The sequence below is a fragment of the Piliocolobus tephrosceles genome, chromosome 10, assembly GCF_002776525.5.
Source record: "Piliocolobus tephrosceles isolate RC106 chromosome 10, ASM277652v3, whole genome shotgun sequence".
NCBI classification, from domain to species: Eukaryota; Metazoa; Chordata; class Mammalia; order Primates; family Cercopithecidae; genus Piliocolobus; species Piliocolobus tephrosceles.
The window spans coordinates 46,747,969-46,772,214 of record NC_045443.1 but is presented as its reverse complement, the minus strand read 5'-3'; the positions used below and the strand labels follow the sequence as shown (position 1 = coordinate 46,772,214).

At 47.3% G+C, this 24,246-nt stretch overlaps 1 protein-coding gene, 1 non-coding gene and 1 pseudogene across 4 annotated transcripts; 1 reads left to right on the top strand and 2 right to left on the bottom strand.

Moving 5' to 3' along the window:
- Nucleotides 1-23,108, top strand: FAM186B (family with sequence similarity 186 member B). 3 transcript variants are annotated; one of them, XM_026454686.1, is made up of 8 exons: nucleotides 162-257; nucleotides 1,091-1,316; nucleotides 2,247-2,429; nucleotides 4,476-6,141; nucleotides 6,662-6,854; nucleotides 17,844-18,013; nucleotides 18,714-18,904; nucleotides 21,364-21,701. In XM_026454686.1, the coding sequence occupies exons 1-7, from the start codon at nucleotides 162-164 to the stop codon at nucleotides 18,859-18,861; spliced, it is 2,682 nt and encodes an 893-aa protein (XP_026310471.1). In that variant the 3' UTR covers nucleotides 18,862-18,904; nucleotides 21,364-21,701. The 3 variants fall into 3 exon arrangements, with proteins under 3 accessions (XP_023066358.1, XP_023066359.1, XP_026310471.1); XM_023210590.2 differs by lacking the exons at nucleotides 18,714-18,904; nucleotides 21,364-21,701 and adding an exon at nucleotides 22,877-23,108 and having other exon boundaries at nucleotides 1-437; XM_023210591.2 differs by lacking the exon at nucleotides 21,364-21,701 and having other exon boundaries at nucleotides 1-257; nucleotides 18,714-18,961.
- LOC111541733 lies at nucleotides 9,916-17,596 on the bottom strand (annotated as a pseudogene).
- On the bottom strand, nucleotides 12,919-13,028 carry LOC111542101. Its single transcript, XR_002731444.1, has one exon. It is a non-coding gene; the product is annotated as a U6 spliceosomal RNA (small nuclear RNA).
- Nucleotides 23,109-24,246: the final 1,138 nt, after the last annotated feature.

Sequence of the window (24,246 nt, the reverse complement as noted above, 5' to 3'; positions counted from 1 at the left end):
GTTGGAACCTGGCATTTGGCAGTTACCAGAGGAGTTGTGCCTGGGCAGAGGGTACCCAGGAGACACCCTGGTGCCCTTAACCTCCAAAGCAGGCAACATCGTGTGTCCAGGTCTGTGGACCAGAGACACAGGATGTTTTGTGACTGACAGAGTGATCCAAAATGGAGAAGGATGACCCTCCACAGTTGGTGACTCCCACATCTGTGAAAGCCATCATCTTGAGGATTGAGGCTGCTCAGCTAACTCGGGCTCAAGAGGTAGCCCCTGAGATGAAGGAATCACCCTTATATTGGGATATGATGTGGAGGCTGGGGACTGATCCCAGGTTTGAGCGAGATTCAAGCTCTGGGTCCTCAGAGGTCCTGGGATATTCAGCAACCCAGGTCTGCAGACAGATTAGTATAAATTATCTCTCTCCTAAACTTGGCCTCTACAGGGTGAGCTGAAAGCAACCACCCGCCTGAGGCAGGGCTGGGGCCGGGAAGGGGGCAGGAAGCTTGAGGATAGCCCTGAGGCACATTGTGGTACATCCTACAGGGCAGGAGAAAGGACCCAGAATCTGTTATTGGCAACCCTCCAGAATCCCCCAAGCTGAGCCCAGAAGTTAATGGGGGTAGGGGAAATGGCCAAAGGCTCAAATCACCCTGTACACAAGGCTCTAGTACATTTTTTACTTGAGCCTCTGATCCTAGAGTTTCCTGGGGCCTCACTTTTCCAAGCTTCTGTTGCCTGTGGATCCTTGTAAGGAAAGACATCCAGAAACCCCCAGCAACCTCTGAAATTCTAAAGAAATGTTTGCTGTGGGGTTTTGGTACTCTATCCTTTCTTGACCTTCTTAATAATCACAATGATAATAAAAGCTAACACTTTTGTGTGATGTGCCAGGTACTATTAAAAGCACTTTAAAATATTTAATTCATTTAATCCTTATAGAAACCCTGTGACATAAGTACTATAATGATTCCCACTTTAAATATAAGAAAACTGAGACCCAAAGAGGCTAAGCGACTTGTCCAAGGTCACGCTGCTAGCATGTGGCTTCTGGCTCAAGTCCACAGCCCTAACACAGCAATCTGCTGCTTCTCTATAGGATATTTCTACCCAGCTCTTAGACATTTTGGACAATGTCAATTGTGTCATCAACCGCTTCCAGGAAGAATTAGGATATGATTTAAAAGAAAACGCCAAATCTCACCAGACAGATCCAAAGGGCAAGAAGAGATTCATTTTGCTGGACAAAATTGCCTCCTTCTCCAAAGATGCTAAGACGAAGGAGAAGCACCTGTATGACCTTCTCCGCTGGCTAGGTGACTGGGGTGAGTTTGCAGGCTGGGCACCGTGCCTCCTCTGGCGAGCACACAGACAGCACAGGACACATCCCCTTCTCCAGTGAAGCATTCCACCACTCCTGTCACAGCACATCACCTCCATGCTCCTGAGGGGCAGACACAGAAGTGTCCAAACATCACAGATCATGACATTAGCTGAATATATGATGAAACCTAAGTCACGGGTCCATTATGACATCTCATTTCTTGAGCAGGATAGAAACTAAATTCAAACCCACATTAGCTATTTTACAGAGCACCCCTGGGTGATATTCAAAGCACTGAATGACCTTTACTGCATGAGCCCTGATGCCAGTTGTGTGAGCAACTGGTACAGCCATTTGGGTGTGGGTCAGCTGCATTAAACCCTAAAGCTAGGTGCTACCCCCACTCAGCTCAGAGTCATCTCATCACAGGACCTGTGTGCTGTGTGCTGGATGCTCCAGCGTTGGAAGAAGATGGTATCAGGATGTGCCCTGCCACCCGCATACTACCCCATGCTTGGAAGCTCTCAGTCAGTGGTCCTTCAGCTTCCCACAAGACTGAGAGAGCAGTTAACTCTCCTTAATTAATTCAGTTGTCCAGATGTTGGACCAGGCAATGGGCATAGAGCAACAACAAGTCAGATACCTCCCTGCTGTACAGACAACAATACTATTTAATGTCCATTGTGAATTTCTACATGGCAGGCCTCATGTTAATTGTTCCACATGTATTATCTCATTTAATCTTCACCCAGTTCTTTTATAGGGAAGGAAACTGAGGCTCAGGGGGATAAGCGACTTGTCCAACATCACATAGCTAGTAAGAGGTAAAATCAATGTGACTTCACAGCCGCTGTAACCCGTCCTATAGGGCTGTCTGTGTCCCCCTGGAGGACAGACTGCTCTCAGCCTGCACCTCCCATCCCTTCTCCAGGTGACACTCTGACCTATGAGATTGGGGCCAGGAAGAGTGAAGAGGAAGAAGCAGCCCTGGACGAATGGATTGAAGTGATGGAGAAAATGTTACCACTCTCCCTCATTGCCACCAAAAGAGGCATTGAGTCACTCACTGCCCTTTGCTCCACTCTCATTGAAGGACAAAAGAAAAGGTCACAAGGTAGGTTCTAGGAGCACCTGGCCAGGGAGCTAGGTGGGGATGGGGTGGATGCCATGGCAGGGGAAGAAGTCAGAGGCTGGGCCTGGGGTCTTTCTGATTCTCCTCCATTACTGAAGCTTGATTTGAGATGGATGGGCAGTGGTGAGGGACTGGGGGTTGAGCCCAGGTCGAGCACTGAGCAGCTCTGAGCTGTCCTTCAGCGCTAAGGGAGGTGTGATGTGGAGACAGGTCTCTGGCGTGCTCACTGGAGCTGAGGCCTCATGTAGGTTCTGAGGAACAAAGCTGGGAGGCCAGGAGGGCTAGAGTTAGCAGCTAGAGGCTGCGGATAATCCTCTCCTCACTCCAAACCCAGCAACAGAGCCAGGAAGGTTGGGGAGGCTCAGCCAGAGGCTGCTGCAGAGGTGGACCATCAGCAAATAGCTAAACCTTGACTTTTTACTCCCATCAACATTAGGGGAACCTGAGATTATCGAACTCTTACATTTTGTAGATGAGAACACTGAAGCTCAGAGAAGAGAAGGGAACACAAGGAAAGCCTGTGGCCCCACACACAGGTTTTCTGGCTTCTTAATCTCACTCTAGAGTTTGAATTGCATCTCTGTCAATTTCTGGTTGTATCACTTTGGGCAAGGACTTCATCTCTCTGAGCCTCAGTTTCCTCACATATAAACAGAGGAGGGTACTGCCTAGCTCCAGGTTTGTGGGGAGGCTTCCACACAGTGTGAGGTGTCTGACACCACGCTTGGAACATGCTCAGGGCTTAATTAACAATAGTTAACCATCAGCCTTTACCATTGTTCTTCATGGCCAGCCTCATTATCAATCAAGTAAGGTCAGCAGGAGGGAGAAGGCAGGGAAAAGTGGATAAGGAAACAATGTGTTCTGCCATCTGTACCATACTCTGTCTTCAAATACACTTATTGTATACTTAGACCCTTGCTAGATTATAAACTTATGAATGGTAAAGACTGCATCTTTATTTATTTTTAGGGATGATTTATTGAGCACTTATAACTAGGTACCTGTTACTGCACCTGGCACTAAACATGCATGATCTAAGTCCTATGACATAGATTCTGTGATTATCCCCATTTTGCACATTGGGAAACTGAGACACTGAGAAGTTAGGAAAATTGCCCAAGGCAAATCGGAAAGATAGGATTCAAACCCAAGTTATCTTATTGCAGAATCTAAGCTCTGGACCACTAGGCCACATGGCCTTTCTGACAATACTAGCTAGATGCTAGCCCAAGTTCAGTATCCCTTAATTTTTATATTTCCTCTACCCCTCATCTGAAGTTAGCATTGTTTTTTCCACCAGTGATGTTTATTAAATAGGCAGATGAATGGATGCTCCAAGATAATCACTCCACCAGCTCTATACATAGTAGGTCCAAGAGGGTACAATGACCACCGTGACCCAGCCTTTGAGAAATTGAGATCTGCTAATGGCAGGCACAATCTGTGTGTAGTGCATTTTCCTGGGGAGAAAGGGTCTGCTAATTTCCTTAGAGTATCAAAGGGATCCCCCAAATGGAAAAAGACATTAGTTATTAAAAAAATAAAACATGTGAACAGTTGGAGGACCATGTGATAAATTCTCCACAAGCACAGTCCAATGCTAAAGGGAAAGGGAAACCAGGCTTCCTAGATGGGTGTAAGGGGTTTGGGTAGCTGACAATAGGAGGCAAACACACATACTGAGGCTGGGAAGTGGCATGATTAGAAAAATAACTCTACCCAGGAGAACATGGAAGACCAGGAGGATGATGCAGTGAGCTGTGCTGGCTTGCCTACGTCAGGCCCCTCTGGGCTCTGCAGGTGCTGTGGAGCTGGCAGACCCTGAGGCTGGGCTCTGGGCAAGCTGTGCACCCAGCAGAGGTCTGCCCTGTCAGCACCATCCCTGGTCCCACATACAGCCCCAGCTCCATACTCTTGCCAAATCCCTAAGGGGGTTGCCATTTTGGCCCTGCAGGGTTTGGAGAATCAATGCAATCCTTGGGACCCATGAGAGATCGTTGACTTTTTTCTCTCCACTTCTCCCAGTGTCCAAACGCACCTTCTGGCAGGGCTGGCGGGGAAGAAGCCCACAGACATCTCCATCCCATCCTCAGCCACTGAGCCCGGAACAGATGCTCCAGGACCAGCATACCATGAACACGAAGGCCTCAGAGGTGACGTCCATGCTGCAGGAGCTCCTGGACTCTACCATGTTTAGCAAGGGGGAGGTCAGGGCCATCAGGTACATGGCCACTGTGGTGGAGAACCTCAACAAGGCCTTGATCCTCCAACACAAGGAGAACAGGAGCCTGGAGACCAAATACAGGTACCTGCAAATGCAGGCGACTGAAGAGCTCAGCAGCCAGAGGCTGCACTTCCAGCAGTTCGTGCAGGTCCTTGAGAGCAGAAGGGATGCTCTGCTGAAGCAGGTAGAGATCTTAGGGGGAAGGTACCATGACCTTCTCCTGACGAAGCAGGCCTTGGAGTTCCAGCTGAAGAAGGCTCAGACTGCTACAGGTCAGGCAGAAGACCCGGCTGAGGTTTCTGTTGACTCCCCGGGTCCCTCTGAGAGAGAGACCCTTCCAAGGAAAGAAACAGTCACGGAGGAAAGCCAACAGGAACCCATGAAGAAGGAGCAGTTCTCACCACTTCCCCCAGGTACCATGGCCATGGTGTGGGACAGCGGTGCTACAGCTGCAGGGCACGAGCCACTTTCCACCATGACTGTGCACTCGAGGGTCGCAGATGTGTTTAGCAGCAAGGACACCAAGAGCCTTGAGCCTGTGCTTCTACCCTTAGTAGATCGCAGGTTTCCTAAGAAATGGGAAAGACCCGTGGCAGAAAGCTCAGGCCACAAAGACAAAGACCAGGAGGACTACTTCCAGGAAAAGGGAGGACTCCAAATTAAGTTCCACTGTAGCAAACAGCTGTCTCTAGAGAGCTCCAGGCAGGTGACCTCTGAGAGCCAAGAGAAGCCCTGGGAGAAGGGATTCGGCTGGGAGACACGGAGGCAGCTATGGCTGGAGGAGGAGGAGATGTGGCAGGAGCGGCAGAAGAAGTGGGCCCTGCTGGAGCAGGAGCACCAGGAGAAGCTGCGGCAGTGGAAGCTGGAAGACCTGGCCAGGGAGCAGCAGCAGAGATGGGTCCAGCTAGAAAAGGAGCAGGAGAGCATAGGGAGAGAGCCAGAGCAGCTAGGGGAGGACGTGGAGAGGAGGATTTTCACACCCGCCAGTCGATGGAGGGACTTAGAAAAGGCAGAGCTATCGTTAGTGCCTGCCCCAAGCCGGACCCAATCTGCTCACCAAAGCAGGAGGCCACACTTGCCCATGTCTCCTAGTACCCAGCAGCCTGCCCTGGGAAAGCGGAGACCCATGAGTTCAGTGGAGTTTACCTATAGACCACGGACCCGCCAAGTTCCCACAAAGCCCAAGAAATCTGCCTCCTTTCCTGTCACTGGGACATCCATTCGAAGGCTGACTCAGCCCTCCTTGCAGATATCCCCTGCTACTCTTAAGGATAAGGTGTACCACATGGACATGGAGGCTCAGAGGAAGAACCTGAAGCTCCTGAGTGAGGAGTCTGAGTTGAGGCTGCCCCACTACCTGCGTAGCAAAGCACTGGAGCTCACCACCACCACCATGGAGCTGGGCATGCTCAGGCTGCAGTACCTGTGCCATAAGTACATCTTCTATAGACGCCTCCAGAGCCTCCGGTAGGTCCTCCCTGGAACCCACCTGGCACCCACCTGCTGCAATATGTGGGCAGAGCCTAAACCCAGTGGGAGAGAAGGAACACAGGGCAAAGGGGGATGGGGAGAGCCACCCCAGGCCTGGACAGGGTCTCCTGAGTGGGGTCCAGGAAAGCAAGTCTGGCCTGGGGCCTTGGGCAACCCCTGAAGGTGTGGGAAGAAGGGCACTGACTGCTGCTCTCCCTGTAGTGGGCTTTTCCTCTAAGCCACTTCCTTCTCTCTTCCTCTCTTCCCATGGCCCTGTCCATAATCCACCTAATGTGCTCCCGTCTTTCCTTTCTCTTCCTGTTTTCATCCCAGCCCCGAGGCTCCTCACCTGATACCACCTCCCACTTTTCTCTGCCCCATTTTCCCCAGCTCTTACCAGCCTCCACTTCTCTTTTTGCTCTAAGGAATTAAAGAAAACAAAGTCATCTCTGGTTAACAGACAAGGGGGATAGATGAGGCCTCTCCACCCCCTAAATCGCTTCTCCTCTCTTCTCAGGCAAGAAGCAATCAACCACGTACAAATCATGAAAGAAACGGAGGCTTCCTACGAGGCCCAGAACCTCTACATCTTCCTGGAAAACATTGACCGCCTGCAGAGCCTCAGGCTGCAGGCCTGGACGGACAAGCAGAGGAGTCTGAAGGAGAAGCGACGAGAGTGCCTGAGCAGCATGGTGACCATGTTCCCCAAGGTGGGCCTCCCGCCCCCACCCCCTGCTCTGCCTCCTGGGGTCAGCACAGCCAGTCGGCTTGGGGCCCCATTTTCGGGGGGGGGGGCCTGGGGATGTGGCTGAGACTGCGGGACCAGGGGCAGAAGAGAAAGGAGAAGGCAGGATAAGGCCTCTGCACCAGTGAGAGGTGAAGGCAGGCGGTGGCCTGAGCATGGGGGAGGGCGGCTTTCCAATCTGTTTCTGGGGAGAGCAACCCAGAGAGAGAGAGAGACAGCTCTTCAAAAAGAGCTGTGGAGGAGATTTCTTCCGGAGAAGAAGGGCAGCTGGATCTTGCAATCCTGGCTCTGGGCTGTGATTCTCCCTCCCCTGTGGTTCTCCATGCCCTGCTCCTGTCAATCTGGTGGCTCTCCAGGCTTGGTGCACAGCCGTCATCTTCACTGTCTTGCAGGGACTCGCTTTGCTTCTCCCTGAATCAGCTCCTTGGCTTTCCAGATTCCAGGTCTCTTCTTCCTTGGTTCACTTCCTTGTTTTAGTAGAGTCCCTCCTCCACTCACTTTCTGACAATGGTTGCATGGGAGGTTAAGTCATTGAGACCCTGGTTGTCTGAAAATGTCTTTACTTAATATCTGTCCTCACTCTTAATTGACTGTTTGCCTGGATGTGGAAATCTAGCTTAGAATCCATTTTCCCTCATAATCCCTCAAAATGTGTTTGTTTGTTTGTTTGTTTTGAGATGGAGTCTCACTCTTTTGCCCAGGCTGGAGTGCGGTGGCGCAATCTCAGCTCACTGCAACCTCCACCTCCCAGGTTCAAGCGATTCTCCTGAGTCAGTCTCCCACGTAGCTGGGATTACAGGCACTCACACCACACCTGGATAATTTTTGCATTTTTAATAGAGACAGGGTTTCACCATGTTGGCCAGGCTGGTTTTGAACACCTGACGTCAAGTGATCCACCCGCCTTGGCCTCCCAAAATGCTGGGATTACAGGCATGAGCCACTGCACCCGGCCACAATTTTTATTATTTATAAATTTATTTATTTAAAATAAGTTTTACTGTATATATTTAAGGTTTACAACATAACATTATTAAGATACATATATAGCAAAATGGTTACCATAGTGAAACAAATTAACATATCCATCATCTCACATAGTTGCCATTTTTATCTCTCCTCTGGCAAGGGCAGTAGTAATCTACCCATTTGGCAAAAATCCTGACTACAATACACTATTAACTATAATCCAGCACATAGAGCTTTCAGTCTTTTAATCCTATGTATTTGCTACTGTGTATCCTTTGGTCTATGTCACCCTATTTCCTCCCATCCCCACTCCAATTCTGGTAACCACAGTTTTATTTTCTGTCTCCTCAATTTGGCCTTTTGTTTTTTTTTTAGATTTCACATACAAGTGAGATCATGTGATATTTTTCCTTCTACGCATGGCATACTTCACTTAGCATAATGTCCTCTGGGGCCAACCATATTGTGGCAAATGGCAGGATCTCCTCCTTTTTTAAGGCTGAATAATATTCCACTGTATATACAGTTATGCATCACTTAATGATGGGGTTGTGTTATGGGAAATGTGTTGTTAGGCAATTTTTTGTTGTGTGAACATCATAGGGTATACTTCTACAAACCTAGATGGGATAACCTGCTACACACCTAGACTATATGGCGTAGCCTATTGCTGCTAGCCTACAAATCTGTGCAGCATGTGACTATTCTGAATACTGTAGGCAGTCAGAACACAATGGTGAATATTTGTGTATCTAAACATAGAAAAGGTACAGTAAAGATACGGTATTATAATCTTATGAGACCATGGTCGTATATGTGGTCCATCATTTATTGAAATATTGTTATGCAGCACATGACTGTATATACCAGAGTTTCTTTCATTTGTCCACTGATGGGCACCTTGGTTGTTTCCATAGCTTGGCTACTGTGAGTAATACTGCAATGGACATGGGAGTCTAGATATCTCTTCAAGGTGGTGATTCTGCTCCTTTGGGTATATACCCAGAAGAGAATCCCTGGGTCATAGTAATTTCATTTTTAATATTTTTAGGAGCCTCCATACTGTTTTCCACAATGGCTGTACTAATCTACCTTCCTATGAATAGTGTACAGGATTCCCTTTTCTTCACACCCTTGCCATGACCTTATTATCTCCTGTCTTTTTGATAATAGCCCTTCTAGCAGGTGTGAGGTGATAGCTCATTGTGGTTTTGATTTACATTTCCCTGATGATGAATGATGTTGAGCACCTTTTCATATACTTGTTGGCCATTTTTGTGTCTTTTTTTTTTTTTTTTTTGAGACGGAGTCTCGCTCTGTCGCCCAGGCTGGAGTGCAATGGCGTGATCTTGGCTCACTGCAAGCTCCACCTCCTAGGTTCACGCCATTCTCCTGCCTCAGCCTCCCGAGTAGCTGGGACTACAGGCGCCCGCCACCATGCCTGGCTAATTTTTTCTATTTTTTAGTAGAGACGGGGTTTCACCATGTTAGCCAGGATGGTCTCGATCTCCTGACCTTGTGATCCGCCCACCTCAGCCTCCCAAGGTGCTGGGATTACAGGAGTGAGCCACCACGCCCAGCCGTCTTTTTTTTTTTTTTAAAGACAGCAAGTGTATTAGAGCAACAGCGTGCAACAGAATGCCTGCTCCATAGACAGAGCAGGGCTGTCCCATAGGCAGAGTGGCCCAGAGTACCCCATGTCTTTTTTGGATAAATGTCAATTGAGGTCCTTTGCCCCTGCCTTTTTTTTTTTTTTTTTTGAGACGGGGTCTCACTATTTTGCCCAGGTGGGTCTTGAACTCCTGCTCTGCCTATTTTATTATTTTTAGTTTGCTAAATGCCCTGTTTATTCTGCAAACAAGGCTTAGTAATGTGCAGACACAAGTTGTAGGTTGAGAAATCTCTGTGTAGTTGTGACTTCACAACTGTACTTCGGTAAAAGCAGTTATGACGGTGGCTTCTGAACATATTAACCTACCATTGTTTTGTCCAGAGCGAACAGTGAAAATGGATTCCTAATGGCCTGTTTCTCTAAGTGATCGTCACATTTCGCTGCTCTAGTATTTAAGAACGAGTGGAGCCTTTACTTAAGCTGCCATCTCCTTGCCACTCAGGGCTTCAACAATTGGAAGCACAAACTCAAAGCTGGCCCTCGGCTTGTAAGAATTTCAGGCTGTCCTTTTCCACACGATTCTCAGAGTAGGTGTAATGACCTCCATTCATCATTTTGTCCTTAGCAAGCGGGAGTGTTGTAACTTTACTTTCAAAACTTATTTCATGAGCCATCAGAGCAGTAGGACTTGTACAGATGGTGGCTATAAGGTACTTCTGGTTTTCCTGTTCCTTTAGTATCTCCTTCACAGCAGCAGACTCAAATAAATTCTGTGCACCCAGATTACCTCCTAGTAGAACCACTATGTCATATGGTCCCCCTTTTTTTGCATCGTCAAGACTGGTATCAGGGCAAATGACAACATCATGGCTACACTGTACTGGGTCTTTTCCAGCCAGACCCTCAATGGTGACCTTAATCCCAGCTCGCCTCATGACATCTACAGGATGACCATCTCCATTTCCTCTGCTTCTTCAGCCAAAAACTCAAAATAATAATGATTTAAAAATCAGGAGCCGGGCGCGGTGGCTCACACCTGTAATCCCAGCACTTCGGGAGGCCGAGGAGGGCGAATCATGAGGTCAGGAGATCAAGACCAGCCTGGCTGACACGGTGAAACCCCGTCTCTATTAAAAATACAAAAAAATTAGCCAGGCGTGGTGGCGAGTGTCTGTAGTCCCAGCTACTCGGGAGGCTGAGGCAGGAGAGTGGCGTGAACCCAGGAGGCGGAGCTTGCAGTGAGCCGAGATCGCGCCACTGCACTCCAGCCTGGGCGACAGAGCGAAACTCCATCTCAAAAAAAAAAAAAAAAAAAATCAGGTTATGTTTTCATGCTATTGAGTTGTAGAACTATTTTATACTAAGACTTTAATTTATGCAATGTGAATTTTCCTAACAATAATGTGAGCATATTTTCATGTGCTTATTTGTCATCCATTTATCTCCTTTGGTAAAGCGTATTATTGGGTTGTAAAGTTCATCCTATATTTGATGCCTATATCAAATACATTTGATACCTATATCAAATATTTGCATACCTATATCTGGTATGCAAGTTCTACACCAGATCTGTATTTCATGGGTATTATCTTTCAGTCTGTGGCATTCCTTTTTTTTTTTTTTTTTTTTTTTTGAGACAGTCTTGCTGTGTTGCCCAGGCTGGAGTGCAGTGGTGCCATCTTGGCTCACTGCAACCTCCACCTCCCGGGTTCAGGCAATTCTCGTGCCACACCCTCCTGAGTAGCTGGGATTACAGGCACCCACCACCATGCCTGGCTACTTTTTGTATTTTTAGTAGAGACAGGGTTTCGCCACATTGGCCAGGCTGGTGTCTAACTCCTGACCTCAGGTGATCTGCCTGCCTTGGCCTCCCAAAGTGCTTGGGAGTCTTGCTCTGTCGCCCAGGCTGGAATGCAGTGGCATGATCTCAGCTCACTGAAACGTCTGCCTCCTGGGTTCAAGCGATTCTCTTGCCTCAGCCTCCCAAGTAGCTGGGATTACAGGCGTGTGCCACCACACATGGCTAATTTTTGTATTTTTAGTAGAGATAGGGTTTCACCATGTTGGCCAGGCTGGTCTCGAACTCCTGACCTCAGGTGATCTGCCCGCCTTGGCCTCCCAAAATGCTGGGATTACAGGCGTGAGCCACCACGCCTGGCCTATGTAAGATATTTTGAGAGCAAGAGAGACCAACCACATTCACATTAACTTTTATTACAGTATATTGTTAACATTGTTCTATTTTGTTATTAATCTCTTACTCTGCCTAATTTAAATATTAAACTTTATCATAATTAAGCACATATAGGAAAAACCGTGTATAAAGGGTTTGGTGCTGAGATTTCAGGCATCCACCAGGGTTCTTGAAATGCATCCCCCGAGGATAAGGGGGAACTACTGTATGCAAAACCCAAAGCTATACAACAATGAGAAACATTAAAAGGGAAATTCAGATGTAAGTGAAGACATTCCTCTGAATTCCCAGGTTTCTCTGAGCATCAAAACCCACCAATCTTTCAGTCCTTTTCTTGAATATTATTCTGTATCCACATTCTCTGCATCTGATTGGATCCCTGGATTTTATTTCATTTTCTGCATGACATTCTCCACAGATATATATCATTAGCTGCTGCTTTGGGGGTTGAATGTCCTAGATGTCATTGTGAGCCCCTTTTTACTCTGAGTGTCTTTCTAGTTTTCGTCCAAGTACCCACCACAAACTCCACAACCCACCAATTTCCTACCTACCCAGCAATGAGAAATGGCATCTTAATAATATTTATTCTTTCAATTCATGAGCATGCTGTATCTCTCCAGTTACGTCTATTTATTTCAGTTTTATAGGTTTATTATTCAAATATTCTGAAGCTCTGTAACTAGGTGCATACACATTTAAGATTGTTTATGTACTCTTGAAAATTTGACCTTCATTATTTATTTTTATAGAGATGAGGTCTCACTATGTTGCCCAGGCTAGTCTGCAAATCTTGCCCTCAAGCGATCCTGCCACCTTGACCTCTCAAAGTGTTGGGGTTACAGCATGAATCACCCAGGCAATGCAGTGGCGCCATCTTGGTTGGCTCACTGCAAACTCCACCTCTCAGGTTCAAGGGATTCTTGTGCCTCAGCCTCCTGAGTAGCTGGGATTACAGGCGCCTGCCACCACACCTGGCTAATTTTTATATTTTTAGTAGAGATGGGGTTCGCCATGTTGGCCAGGCTGGTCTCCAATTCTCGGCCTCAGGGGATCCACCCACCTGGGCCTCCCAAAGTGCTGGGATTACAGGCACGAGCCCCCATACCCAGCCCTTTGTTTCTAATTACATTCCTTGCTCATCAGTGTACAACAATATTGATCTAGTCACTGCAGCTTTTTAAATACTTTTTACTATTTGCATGGTATACCTTCTTCCACTCTTTCACTGTTAACCTATGTCTAAATATTATTTATTTATTGGAACACTTTATGAATTTGTGTGTCATCCTCGCACCAAGGCCATGCTAGTAGTCTTCTCTGTATTATTCTAATTTTAGTATATGTGCTACCGAAGTGAGCACAGTGTCTCTATACTTAAATTGGGGTTTTAATTGATATTTTATATTTGGGTCTTGCTTTTTTATGCAATCTGTCAATCTCTGCCTTTTATTTGGTGGTTTTAGGCTATTTATATTTGATGTGATTATCAACACAGTTGGGTTTAAATATATAATTTGCTCTTCATTTCTATTTGTCTCATCTGTTCTTTGGGTTTTTTTCCCTCTTTTCCTGCCTTCTTGTGGAGTAATTGAGCTTTTTCAAGTAAATTCATCTTATCTCCACTCCTGACATATTACATATTAGCCATACCTCTTTGTTTTGTTATTTTTGTTATTTTTTATTTTTATTTTTTGAGACAGAGTCTCACTCTGTCTCCCAGGCCGGAGTGCAGTGGTGTGATCTCGGCTCACCGTAACTCTGCCTCCTGGATTCAAGCGATTCTCCTGCCTCAGTCTCCTGAGTAGCTGGAATTACAGGTGCCTGCCACAGTGCCCGGCTAAGTTTTTTTGTATTTTTAGTAGACACAGGGTTTTGCCATGTTGGCCAGGCTGGTCTCGAACTTGTGGCCTCATGTGATCCACCCACCTCAGCCTCCTAAGGTGCTGGGATTACAGGCGTGAGCCACCATGCCCAGCCTGTTTTGTTATTTTGTTTTTATTATTATTATTTTTTTGAAACAGAGTCTCACTCTGTTGCCCAGCCTAGAGTGCAGTGGCATGATCTCAGCTCACTGCAACCTCCGCCTCCCAGGTTCAAGCGATTCTCCTGCCTCAGCCTCCTGAGTATCGGAAATTACAGGTGCGCACCACCACACCCGGCTAATTTTTGTATTATTAGTAGAGACTGGATTTCACCATGTTGGTCAGGCTGGTCTTGAACTCCTGACCTCATGTGATCTGCCCACCTCGGCCTCCCAAAGTGCTGGGATTACAGGCATGAGCCACTGTGCTCTAGGGTTTACAATATAAATCTTTAACTTATCATAGTCTACTTTCAAATAATATTATTTCATGTGTAAGAACCTTACAACAGTATACATCTATTTCTTCCATCCTGGCCTTTGTCCTACTGTTGTCATACATTCTGCCCCTATGTAACTTATAAATTCCCTAATATAGTTGGCCCTCTGTATCTATGGGTTCTGCATCTGTGGATTCAACCAACCACAGATCAAAAAGATTCCAAGAAAAAAATGGATGGATGTGTCTGTGCTGAACACGAACAGACTTTTTTTTCTTGTTATTCCCTAAACAGTCTAAAGATAGCATTTATATTGTATTAGGTATTATAAATAATCTGGAGATAATTTAATATATACAGGAGGATGTGGGTGAGTGAAATGCAAACACTGCACCATTTTATATAAGTATGTGAGCATCCACAGATTTTGGTGCCTGTGAGGAGTCCTGGAGCCAATACTCCATGGAGAGCAAGGGACAACAGTACATTGTTATTACTTTTCCCTTAAGCAAAGGGAAAAGAATAATCTATTTACCCCCACACTTACCATTTCCAGTGCTCCTTACTCTTTTGTGTAGATCCAAATGTATTTTGAGTATCATTTTCCTTCTGCCTCAAGGATTCCTTTAACATTTCTCACACTGCTCATCTGCTGGTGATGAATCCTCTCAGCTTTGGTGTCTGAAAAGGTTTATTCAGTTTTCAGTTTTGAAAGATGTTTTTGCTGGATGTAGAATTCCAGTTGGGCAGTTTTTTCTTTCAGTATTTTACAGATGTGAACACAAACTCTTCCCAGGGATATATGAACTCTGAGGATGGTTTTGCCTGTTCTTGCCCAGTGATTCTTCCCCCAGCCTTGGTAGTTTCCTCGCAGGCCTGCACAGAGACTTAATGGGACACCTCTGCAGAGCTTTGGAGATTTCTTGCCGTGTGGTTTCCTCCCCTCTAGTACTCTGGTTTTCAAATTCTAGTCACCTTGGCTTCCCTGATCCCCAAACGCTGTCTCCTCATCTCAGCAAGGCTGCTGGCCTCTGTTTGGGTTCCCTGCCCTGTGCTGGGGCCTGGACATTGTCTCATTTGTTTCATTCCTTTTGGGGATCATTGACCTGCAATGCCTGTTGTCTGAATGGGTATATATCATTTTTTCATCTATTTTGTTTGGCCTACTAGTTGTTTACAGGAGAATAGTAAACTAGTCCTTGTTATTCCTTTATCACTAGTTTATCTCCTCAAATAAAATCCCATACTATTAAGACCCATTTTAAATGTTAAAAGTTCCAAGAATTCCTATATACTTAGTTTTACTTTTTATTTATTCAATTTTTATACAATTTTGATATGTACTTACACTCTTGGGCTCCTGGCAAAAAATCCATTGCCCCTCAGGGGACCATGCCCTATGGGTTAGGAACCATTGGTTTAGGCCAACTCACTCTCTTAATCTCTACCTTTAGAGCCTATCCTCATCTTTTCCATGTCCTTGCTGAGACCTCACATTTTTCCTCTGAAAACTAACACTAGGAGAAACCTTACACTTTCACCCCCTCCCCGCCACCCCACTTTACCTTGGCAGAATTCAGTAAAGTAACCATCTAAAATGTATAGACCTGGTTTTAACATTCATACATCAAGTACAACCCAAATAAATCCCAAGATGTTATGTGATCTGGTTATGCCATTGTATCCGTTGTATCCCATTCAGAGATATAATGCTCACTCACCCACCAAAAATAATAAAAAAGTAACCCCAATCTTTTTTTTCTTTTTTTTGAGACAGAGCCTTGCTCTATCGCCCAGGCTGGAGTGCAGTGGTCCAATCCTGGCTCACTGCAAGCTCCGCTTCCCAGATTCATGCCATTCTCCTGCCTCAGCCTCCCGAGTAGCTGGGACTACAGGCGCCTGCCACCACGCCCTGCTAATTTTTTTGTATTTTTAGTAGAGACGGGGTTTCACCGTGTTAGCCAGGATGGTTTCTATCTCCTGACCTTGTGATCCGCCCGCCTCGGCCTCCCAAAGTGCTGGGATTACAGGCGTGAGCCACCACGCCCGGCCAACCCCAATCTTTAATTGGGTCACTCATAACCACTAAAGTGGGTCCAGCTTATAATTCACAATAATGAAATTTTCTTTTATTTTTTCCTCTCCTCTCCCATTCTCTCACATCCAGAAGACCTCTTTAAATTCCAACACACTGTCTCTGACACCCAAACTTCCTTTTCTCTTTGTCTAGATAAATGATTACTAATCTATGGGCCATACACCACTGAGGGATAATGGAACCATGTGTATACCAATAATTGTCTATATACTGAATTACTAAAAAAAGAAAAACTTATATTGGAATCCTTGAAACTTCTGAGATTTAAAATAAATGCAAAATAATATAGAATTAAAAAAAAAAAAAAAAAGACCAAAGAGAAAATAGCTAAAACTTGGGAATAATGGAATAAAAGACTCCTATATTCTCCTCTTTTGACTTATTTTTTTTTTTTTTTTTTTTGAGACAGAGTCTTGCTCTGCTGCCAGGCTGGAGTGCAGTGGCGCGATCTTGGCTCACTGCAACCTCCGTTTCCCGGGTTCAAGCAATTTTCCTGCCTCAGCCTCCCGAGTAGCTGGGACTACAGACGTGCGCCACCACACCCAGCTAATTTTTGTATTTTTAGTAGAGACAGGGTTTCACCATGTTGGCCAGGATGGTCTGAATCTCTTGACCTCGTGATCTGCCTGACTTGGCTTCCCAAAGTGCTGGGATTATAGGGGTGAGCCACCACGCCCGGCCTTGACTCTTTATTATAGATATATAGATACAGGTACAGATATAGATTTAACTTCTTTGTCTTCTTTTAATTTTTTTTCACTGATGTTTTGCCTGTTTCTAGATTCTCTACAACAGATGTAAAACAGGAACTAACCCAGCAAATTAGAATTCATACCCTTTGGGACTATTAATAATTTTGTCCCCATTATACAAGTATTGAGTTTATATCCATATTCATCTTTCATATGGCAGGAATAGCTCTCAGCACCACCCATGAGTATGGGATCTTTCCCTGCCAGACTCCTTCATTTGCAACACTGGCTTTGGGATGAGCAGCCCTCAGCTCTAGACCTGAGGCTCAGGCTGCCAGGGGCAGAAAAGCAGCAAGTGCCGACGTGGTCCCTAGGGGCAGCTTGGAGGGACTGGAGGATCCCACAGTTGTGAGTCAGAGCCTGCTGGGACCCGCCCCAGGGTTGGGTCAGGAGGTACCACCTGCCCCCGACTCTTGAGCGACAGTGGCCTGAGTCTAGGGGAGGCAGCATGCTGAGGCATTGGTATGAGGGCTGGCATCAAGCAGCTAGAAGAGCCTTGGCCATGGAGGTTTCGTATCACCTTATACAAGTCCAGATAATCTCCTAGAGGCATCTTGACTTGCTGTTTGTTTTGGGATTGAGAATGAAAGGGACATGACAATTCTTTGAGTGGCTGTGAAGGTTCCCCCAGCTTCTCAACCCGTGCCAGGGCTGGGGCTGGACAAAAAGATATCCAGTGCAGTCCAGGCACAACCTGGCCCCCTGCCGTGAACCCTACCTGGAGCTGCTCTAGTTCCAGCTGCTCTGGTTTTATTTTCTTCCTTGCTGTTTTGCCCATTATCCAGCTTCCTCACAACAAAGGAGAAAATAGGAACTGACACAGCAAAAAAGAATTCAAGGAGTTTCCAGCAAAGGTCTGATACTTTGTGGTCCCAGGGTTTCTAAATGAAGGGATTCCCTCGACCTTACCCTCTCCACTCAGCCCTGAGTCCAGCAGGGGCACAGACAGGCAGGCAAAGCCTCCTCCCAACCTAGAGAGGAGATAACTTCCTGTTTCCCTGATGCCTCTCTGCTGGTTCCTCTAGCTCCAGCTGGAGTGGAACGTTCACCTGAACATCCCTGAGGTCACCTCACCAAAGCCGAAGAAATGCAAGTTGCCTGCAGCCTCACCCCGGCACATCCACCCCAGTGGCCCCACCTATAAGCAGCCCTTTCAGTCCAGGCACCGGGAATGTGCGCCCCTGCAGATGGCCCGGTAGGTGCCGGGAAGCTGAGGGGGCAGCAGCTGTATGGGTGAAGAGGCAGGGAGCAGGAGTGACCAGCCTGGGGAGGTGGGCTGTGAAGTGAGGGCACCAACAAGCCAAGATCACCCTACAAGTTGCAAAGTGCCTGCCTTCTCAGCTGCCCTCCCCAGTGCTGGCCACTGACCCAGAGGTGGGGTGTGTGTCATAGTGTGCGGGCTTCAGGGGCTAGCCTGACCAGTGCATTTCAAACTATGCAACAAAAAGACTCTGAGGACCACACCTGAAAACTTACAACTTTTCTACCCTGAGCATCGATTTGGCATCTGCCATTGGTCTGTCCTATAAACAAATCTGAACCTCCCTACCATGTGACCTGCAGGCTCTGGAAACACTGTGAACCTCTGGGCAGCTAAAAGGACCCTGGTCCACACCTACCCTTGCATGGCCTAGATCAGGGCTTCTGCCCCAGGGCCTGTTCCTTAAAGGACAAGGGCCACCCTGGGAACCTCTTTCAGCAGCTCCTCGGCCAGAGGAGCCCCAGGGAAGTGAGATTCAGATTCAGTGTTGACGGGGAGACAAGGAGGACAGTGACACATTCGATTTGAGAAAGGAAGGAGACAAAGCCCACTTGGGCCTGGTGGCTCTGGAGAGTCTCTTGCATCTCAATCTCTTTTTGTTGCTTTTCACATTCTCCAAACCCCCCACTCCCAGCCAACAGGGGAAGCAGATGGAGGCTGTCTGGAAGACCGAGGTGGCCTCCTCCAGTTACGCAATAGAAAAAAAGACCCCTGCCAGCCTTCCCTGGGACCAGCTGAGGGGACCCCCAGATATTCCCCGGCTGTTGACACTGGACGTGTAGTCCTCCTACCACAAAAGTCTGAACTTCCTGAAGGCCCAGTAAGGTGCGAGGCTGATGGTCAATGTGGATTCTCCCCAATAAATCTTTCTCCAGGCTTTAACAATGACCTCATTTACTATCCCACACCAGACAGAGAGGCTAACCTGGTTCGTCTGCTAGGTGGATGTAAGCGGGGTCCCTGTGCCAACAGCACTTCAGTTCTAGTGAAGGGTTTCCTTACTGTCTCAGAGGCCACCAGGGGGCTTTTCCTTCACACTGGCCTCCTGAGCTGCACATGAATTCTGAAGAGCCCCATCTCACCCTAGCCCTGGGGGTGGTTCTCGGGGGAGCCAGGTGTAGGGAGGGACAGATGAGGGAGCCCCTGGACTGCCTGAGAAACCTGAGCCTTGGGCCTGGGCCTATCTGTCACTTCCTTTCCTTACTACCTTCAAGAATGGTCCCTGGAAAGAACAGCTGGCTGCGCGGATAGAGGCAGGACTCCAGGGGCCAACAAGACGCTTTTCTGGTTAGAAAAGGCTTAGCTCTCCTTTGCCTCTCGGGGCTTGTAGATGTCACTACTGAAGGCTCAAGGCTCTTTTAAGGACCCTCTCTACATGAGCCATCCCATCTGCCTCCTGTGACCCTGGCCCTGCGTCAGTTACAGGTCCCCAATCGGGAGAGGCTCCTGATGCCTCCAGTCTAGACCTAACCAGAGCCAAGAGCCAGAATATGCTGGTGCTGCCCCCATCCTCCAACTAGAGACCTCAGTGAGACAGGGAGGCACAGCAGCATCAAAGAGGGCCAGTCCCTGGCCACACCTGCACTCTGAAATGGGCCTGAGAGTCCCAGCATTCCAGTCCACCCAGCGCAGAAACCTGGTTTCCAATTCCTGGAGGGTTTCCAAGGGGGATGTGCATGCGTGTTGCTGTTGGTTGTTGATTTAGATACAGCAAACAGAATGGAGAATAACCAAAACAACACTGTGGGAGAACACTGTAACCCAGAAGTCAACTGGGGCCTGGCCTGGCAGAGATTCGGTTAAACTTACCCAAAGCCCTCCCCATCGTGGGGGTCTCTCCTCTCCACATCCCTTCCCTGCCTGTGCTCTGCCCAGCTTCTGAGTCTCAGGCCAGCCCCTTTGTTCTTCCCACACACGGAGATATGTGCACATAAATATCAGAGGTACGCACCCCACTTGAGTCCATACACTCATGACGTCAGTAACTTTCTGAAAATACAGAGGGACAGTGAGGAACGGGATTCATGTTGAACAGCACCAAGCAGCAGCCTCCTTTCTTCCCTCTTTCCCCGCCTCTTTCTCTGGTAAAACATGCACAATTCTAGAATTCCTTCATGTCTCAAGCAGAGCTGTTCCACCCACACCCAGGCCTCCACTGGGATCCCAGTTTCAGGCTTAAGGCACTTATCAAAATATTGTTCCCAGCAAAGACAGCTTCCCCTTTCTAAGGGAATTTAGATGAAGACAATTTTCTCCCTGCTTTCAACCCTATACCTGTTTACTGTGTTGATATCACCACCAGGTGCAGAGGCAGATCCTGCTGTGCTGTCTTCTTTGCCCACATCCCAGGCTGCCACCACCTCCCTGCGTGTCAGGCTGCTCCTGATGTCTCAGTGTGGGGGCTCCCTGCATTGTCTTGGGGTCCACTATTTTGGCATGAGGATCTGCTGGTCTCTAACAAAAGTTCTCTGTCCCTGCCCAGGCTGCTGCTACCTCAGGGTGGGGGCTGTGCTGCCTCCTTTGGGAGCGCCCTCCTGGACACTGCTCTACTCCCTAAAGTGCACCTTTTCTTGGGCCGCCTGCTCCTGGCCCACCATAAGTCCTCACATCCACCTGCTGCGTGGTGCCAGGTCACTCGCCTCTTTGTGGTCCTGCTGACCTCGCCGGCTCCCCTGGCCATGCTGTCCAGCTCACAGCCCCATATGGGTTCATAACTAGGCCCAACCTCATGCCCCATTATCCTGGTCTGCCTGGCACTGACAGCCTGTTTGTCTCCAGGCCCACTGGGGCGTCCTCTCGGCATATGAGGGAGGGTTGCTCATCTTCCCTCCATGGTTTGAGATGCCAGAAGACTGCATCCCTCAAAACCCAGCAGCCCCCCTTCTCTGAGATTTTTTTCAGCTTTGTCTTACAAGCATGTCCCCGGGGTTCTCTGACAGGTGGGAGAGCTGTGTATGTCTGCAGACCCCAAATGCTTTCTGTAGCTGGAGAATCTTAGCCTTGACTCTGAGTGCTCTGCCCTCCCCTTGCTCAGGGTCTGTTCCTGCACAGCTAAAAACAGACTGGTACAGGTCGGGCATGGTGGCTCACGCCTGTAATCCCAGCACTTTGGGAGGCCGAGGTGGGCGGATCACGACTTTGTGTTGAGCAGTTCTGTGTCCAGGCTGAGTCTGGGCCCAGCTCTAGACTTGGCTCTGGGAAGTGCTCAGGTGCTGGATGGCACTCACATAGCCTGGGCCTTGTCTCAGTTGCTCCCCAACCTGTAACTCTATTAACTCTTGCAGTGCCTCAGCGAACCAAAGGAAGGAATGCCAGGAACCTACAAATGAATCCGCTTAGCTTGTTCAAAAAAAGTCAAGCGAGTCACTCCCTGGAACCCAAATAAGCCAGAAGGATCAAGACAGCCCCAGTCTCCACTGCATCCCTTAGCTGGTGATTCTCAACCTTCCGAGAGACGGAAACCCACAGAGAACTTGGTTGAAATGTGGGTTCCCAGCTGGTGCTTTTAAAGAAACCCTCTGGGTGTTGCTGAGTACTCCTAGAACTTTGAGAAACACTGTTTCCCTCCTGCAGTCCGCAAACTCTACGTTTTTAACAAAATAGAGGTTGGTTTATTTTAAAATTCTGTCTCATTGCTGAAACCCACACCTCCTCAAATCAGTTTTAGAACCCTTTGAGTGTTGTCTGTGTACTTTGGGAGCAAACATGCCGAGATAGCTGTGAGTGGCACCTGGCACTTAGTAGGTGTCAGTAACTCTTCATTTAATCAAAATATGGACAGATACATCACTGACATGCCAGTGATTTGCATGAAAGCTCAGAAGGTGAGAACAAAAGGAGATACCAAATACAGACCAGAGCCAGGTGTCATAAGGTGGGAGGCAAAGGTGAGCATGTCTTTGAGTGAGGACAAAGGTGGAAGAAATGGAGACATGAGGTTCAAATATAGACAGTGTGGGCTAAGGAGGCCATCTCTGGCAAGCGTCTGTCAGTTCAGTTGAGACATTAATTCGGTTAGTTCAATCAGCTCACGAGCACCTACGCACCCTCCACCTGACACACAGCTACCTGCCTGGTCCCCACTCAGTCTCCCCCGCCCCGTCCTTCTCCACTCACCAGCAGCCTTGGCCTAGGGACCACGCATACAAATAGGAAATTACCCTATCCTCAGAGAACCCATGTCCAGCGTTTCTCTTCCTCAGGAATGGCGCCCATCCTTGCTTCCAGCCTAAGGCTGAGACTCCGGAAAGCTGAGGAGGATGTGGGATGTGAACAGCCGGTTCTGTGGATGATGCCAGGAGTAGGATTTGTTTTCTGAATCACAGCTTAAGATATCGCGAGGATGCCTGGTGTGGGAGGAAGGGGAGTGGTATCATGATGCAGGTCACATGCACAGCACAGCTGGGCCGGCCCTGGGCTGTTTCCAGCTTCTCCGGTCCCAGGCTCTTTCTTTTCTGGAGGCCTCACCCCAATGATACTTAACATCTTAAAATGCCCTCACACTAAATATATTGCTCTAAATAATTGGAAAGCATTTTTATAACCTTGCTTTAGAAATTAACTGGCTATGAATAAGTTATTTAATGTGTACTTAGCTGTGAGTGACATCTCAGCAATCAGCATGCGTAGAGAAGAAATCGAACAAGTTTTATAAATGTAATGAGACTATTTTGAATATTAAATTTGACAGTGAATGAAACTGCAAATATTATGTTTTATAAAGATTTCATACATATACATTCTTTGTTTTTACATTTTGGCACTCATAATATTTTCAAAGGTTTCATGTTTTCACAGGCTCTTGGCACTGTGCTTAAGGGGCCTGGTGGCTGAACTTGCTGTGGTCATGGAGGACTTTGACCTTCTGCATGTCCTCTAGCGAGCTCTCTGGCAAGCACGCAGTGTCTGACATTCTTCTGCTTTGGTAATAATTTCATCTTCTTAAAGGCAAAGAAAACCTGCATGGGTCAAGCTGTGAAGCCAAGAGGGTTGGAAGACAAATATATATGTGTGTGTATCTTTGTGTATATATGTATGTATACATGTTTGTGTATGTATGTACATATTTATGTATGTGTGGGTGTATTTATGTATGTATGTATTTGCACATGTGTATATGTGTGTGCATGTGTATGGGTGTGTATGTATATATGTGTATGTGTGTATAGGCACATGTGTGCATGTATAAATATATATGTGTATAAATGTATGTGTATGTGTGTATACATGTATGTGTATGCATGTGTATATATGTGTAGATGTGTATATACATATGTGTGTGGTATTTTTCTAGTGATCAGGTTCGTTGATACTATATAGGCGCCTCATTTTTTTTTTCAGAGCAAAGTTGACATTTCTGGTCAATGTATTGCTTCTTCCCCCAAAAAATTCAGGGAAGACAAGGCATGGGAAGGAGTATTTCCCTGAGCATTGCTTCAAGCCATATTCCAGGACTGGCCATAGCTCTGCTTGCATGGCCCACAGCCTCAGATGAGGAACCAAAACAAATGTGGAAGGGAACATGGGAGAAGGGTCTACTCTAGCCTTGACTAACTGCAAAGAGGCATACAGTGGAAGGGAGAAAAACCCTTCAAAAACAACCCAGCCATAGAGCCAGGGAGGGGAAAGCTATGCATGGTCTGAAAAGTCAGAAAACAGATGAGCATGACTCTGTGATCAGAGGAGTCATCTCAAGAAGAGATGTGCATGGCTGGGATGCTGTAACTATCAAGTGAGGACTTTGAAGGTAGAACTTTGAAGGTAGCTACATCTAACATGTTACAGGATCTGCTTCTAACAGGTGGGCAATATGCAGGAACAGATGCGGAATTTGAGTAGAGAGTAGGAAATTGTACGAAAGAAATGGAAACTTGAAGATACCAGAAATGAACCGCTGGGTGCAGTGGCTCACGCCTGTAATCCCAACACTTTTGGGAGGCTGAGGTGGGCGGATCACGAGGTCAAGAGATCGAGACCATCCTGGCCAACATGGTGAAACCCCGTCTCTACTAAAAACACAAAATTTAGCTGGGTATGGTGGTGCATGCCTGTAGTCCCAGCTACTTGGGAGGCTGAGGTAGGAAAATTGCTTGAACCCGGGAAGTGAAGGTTGCAGTAAGCCGAGATTGTGCCACGGCACTCCAGCCTGGTGACACAGTGAGACTCCA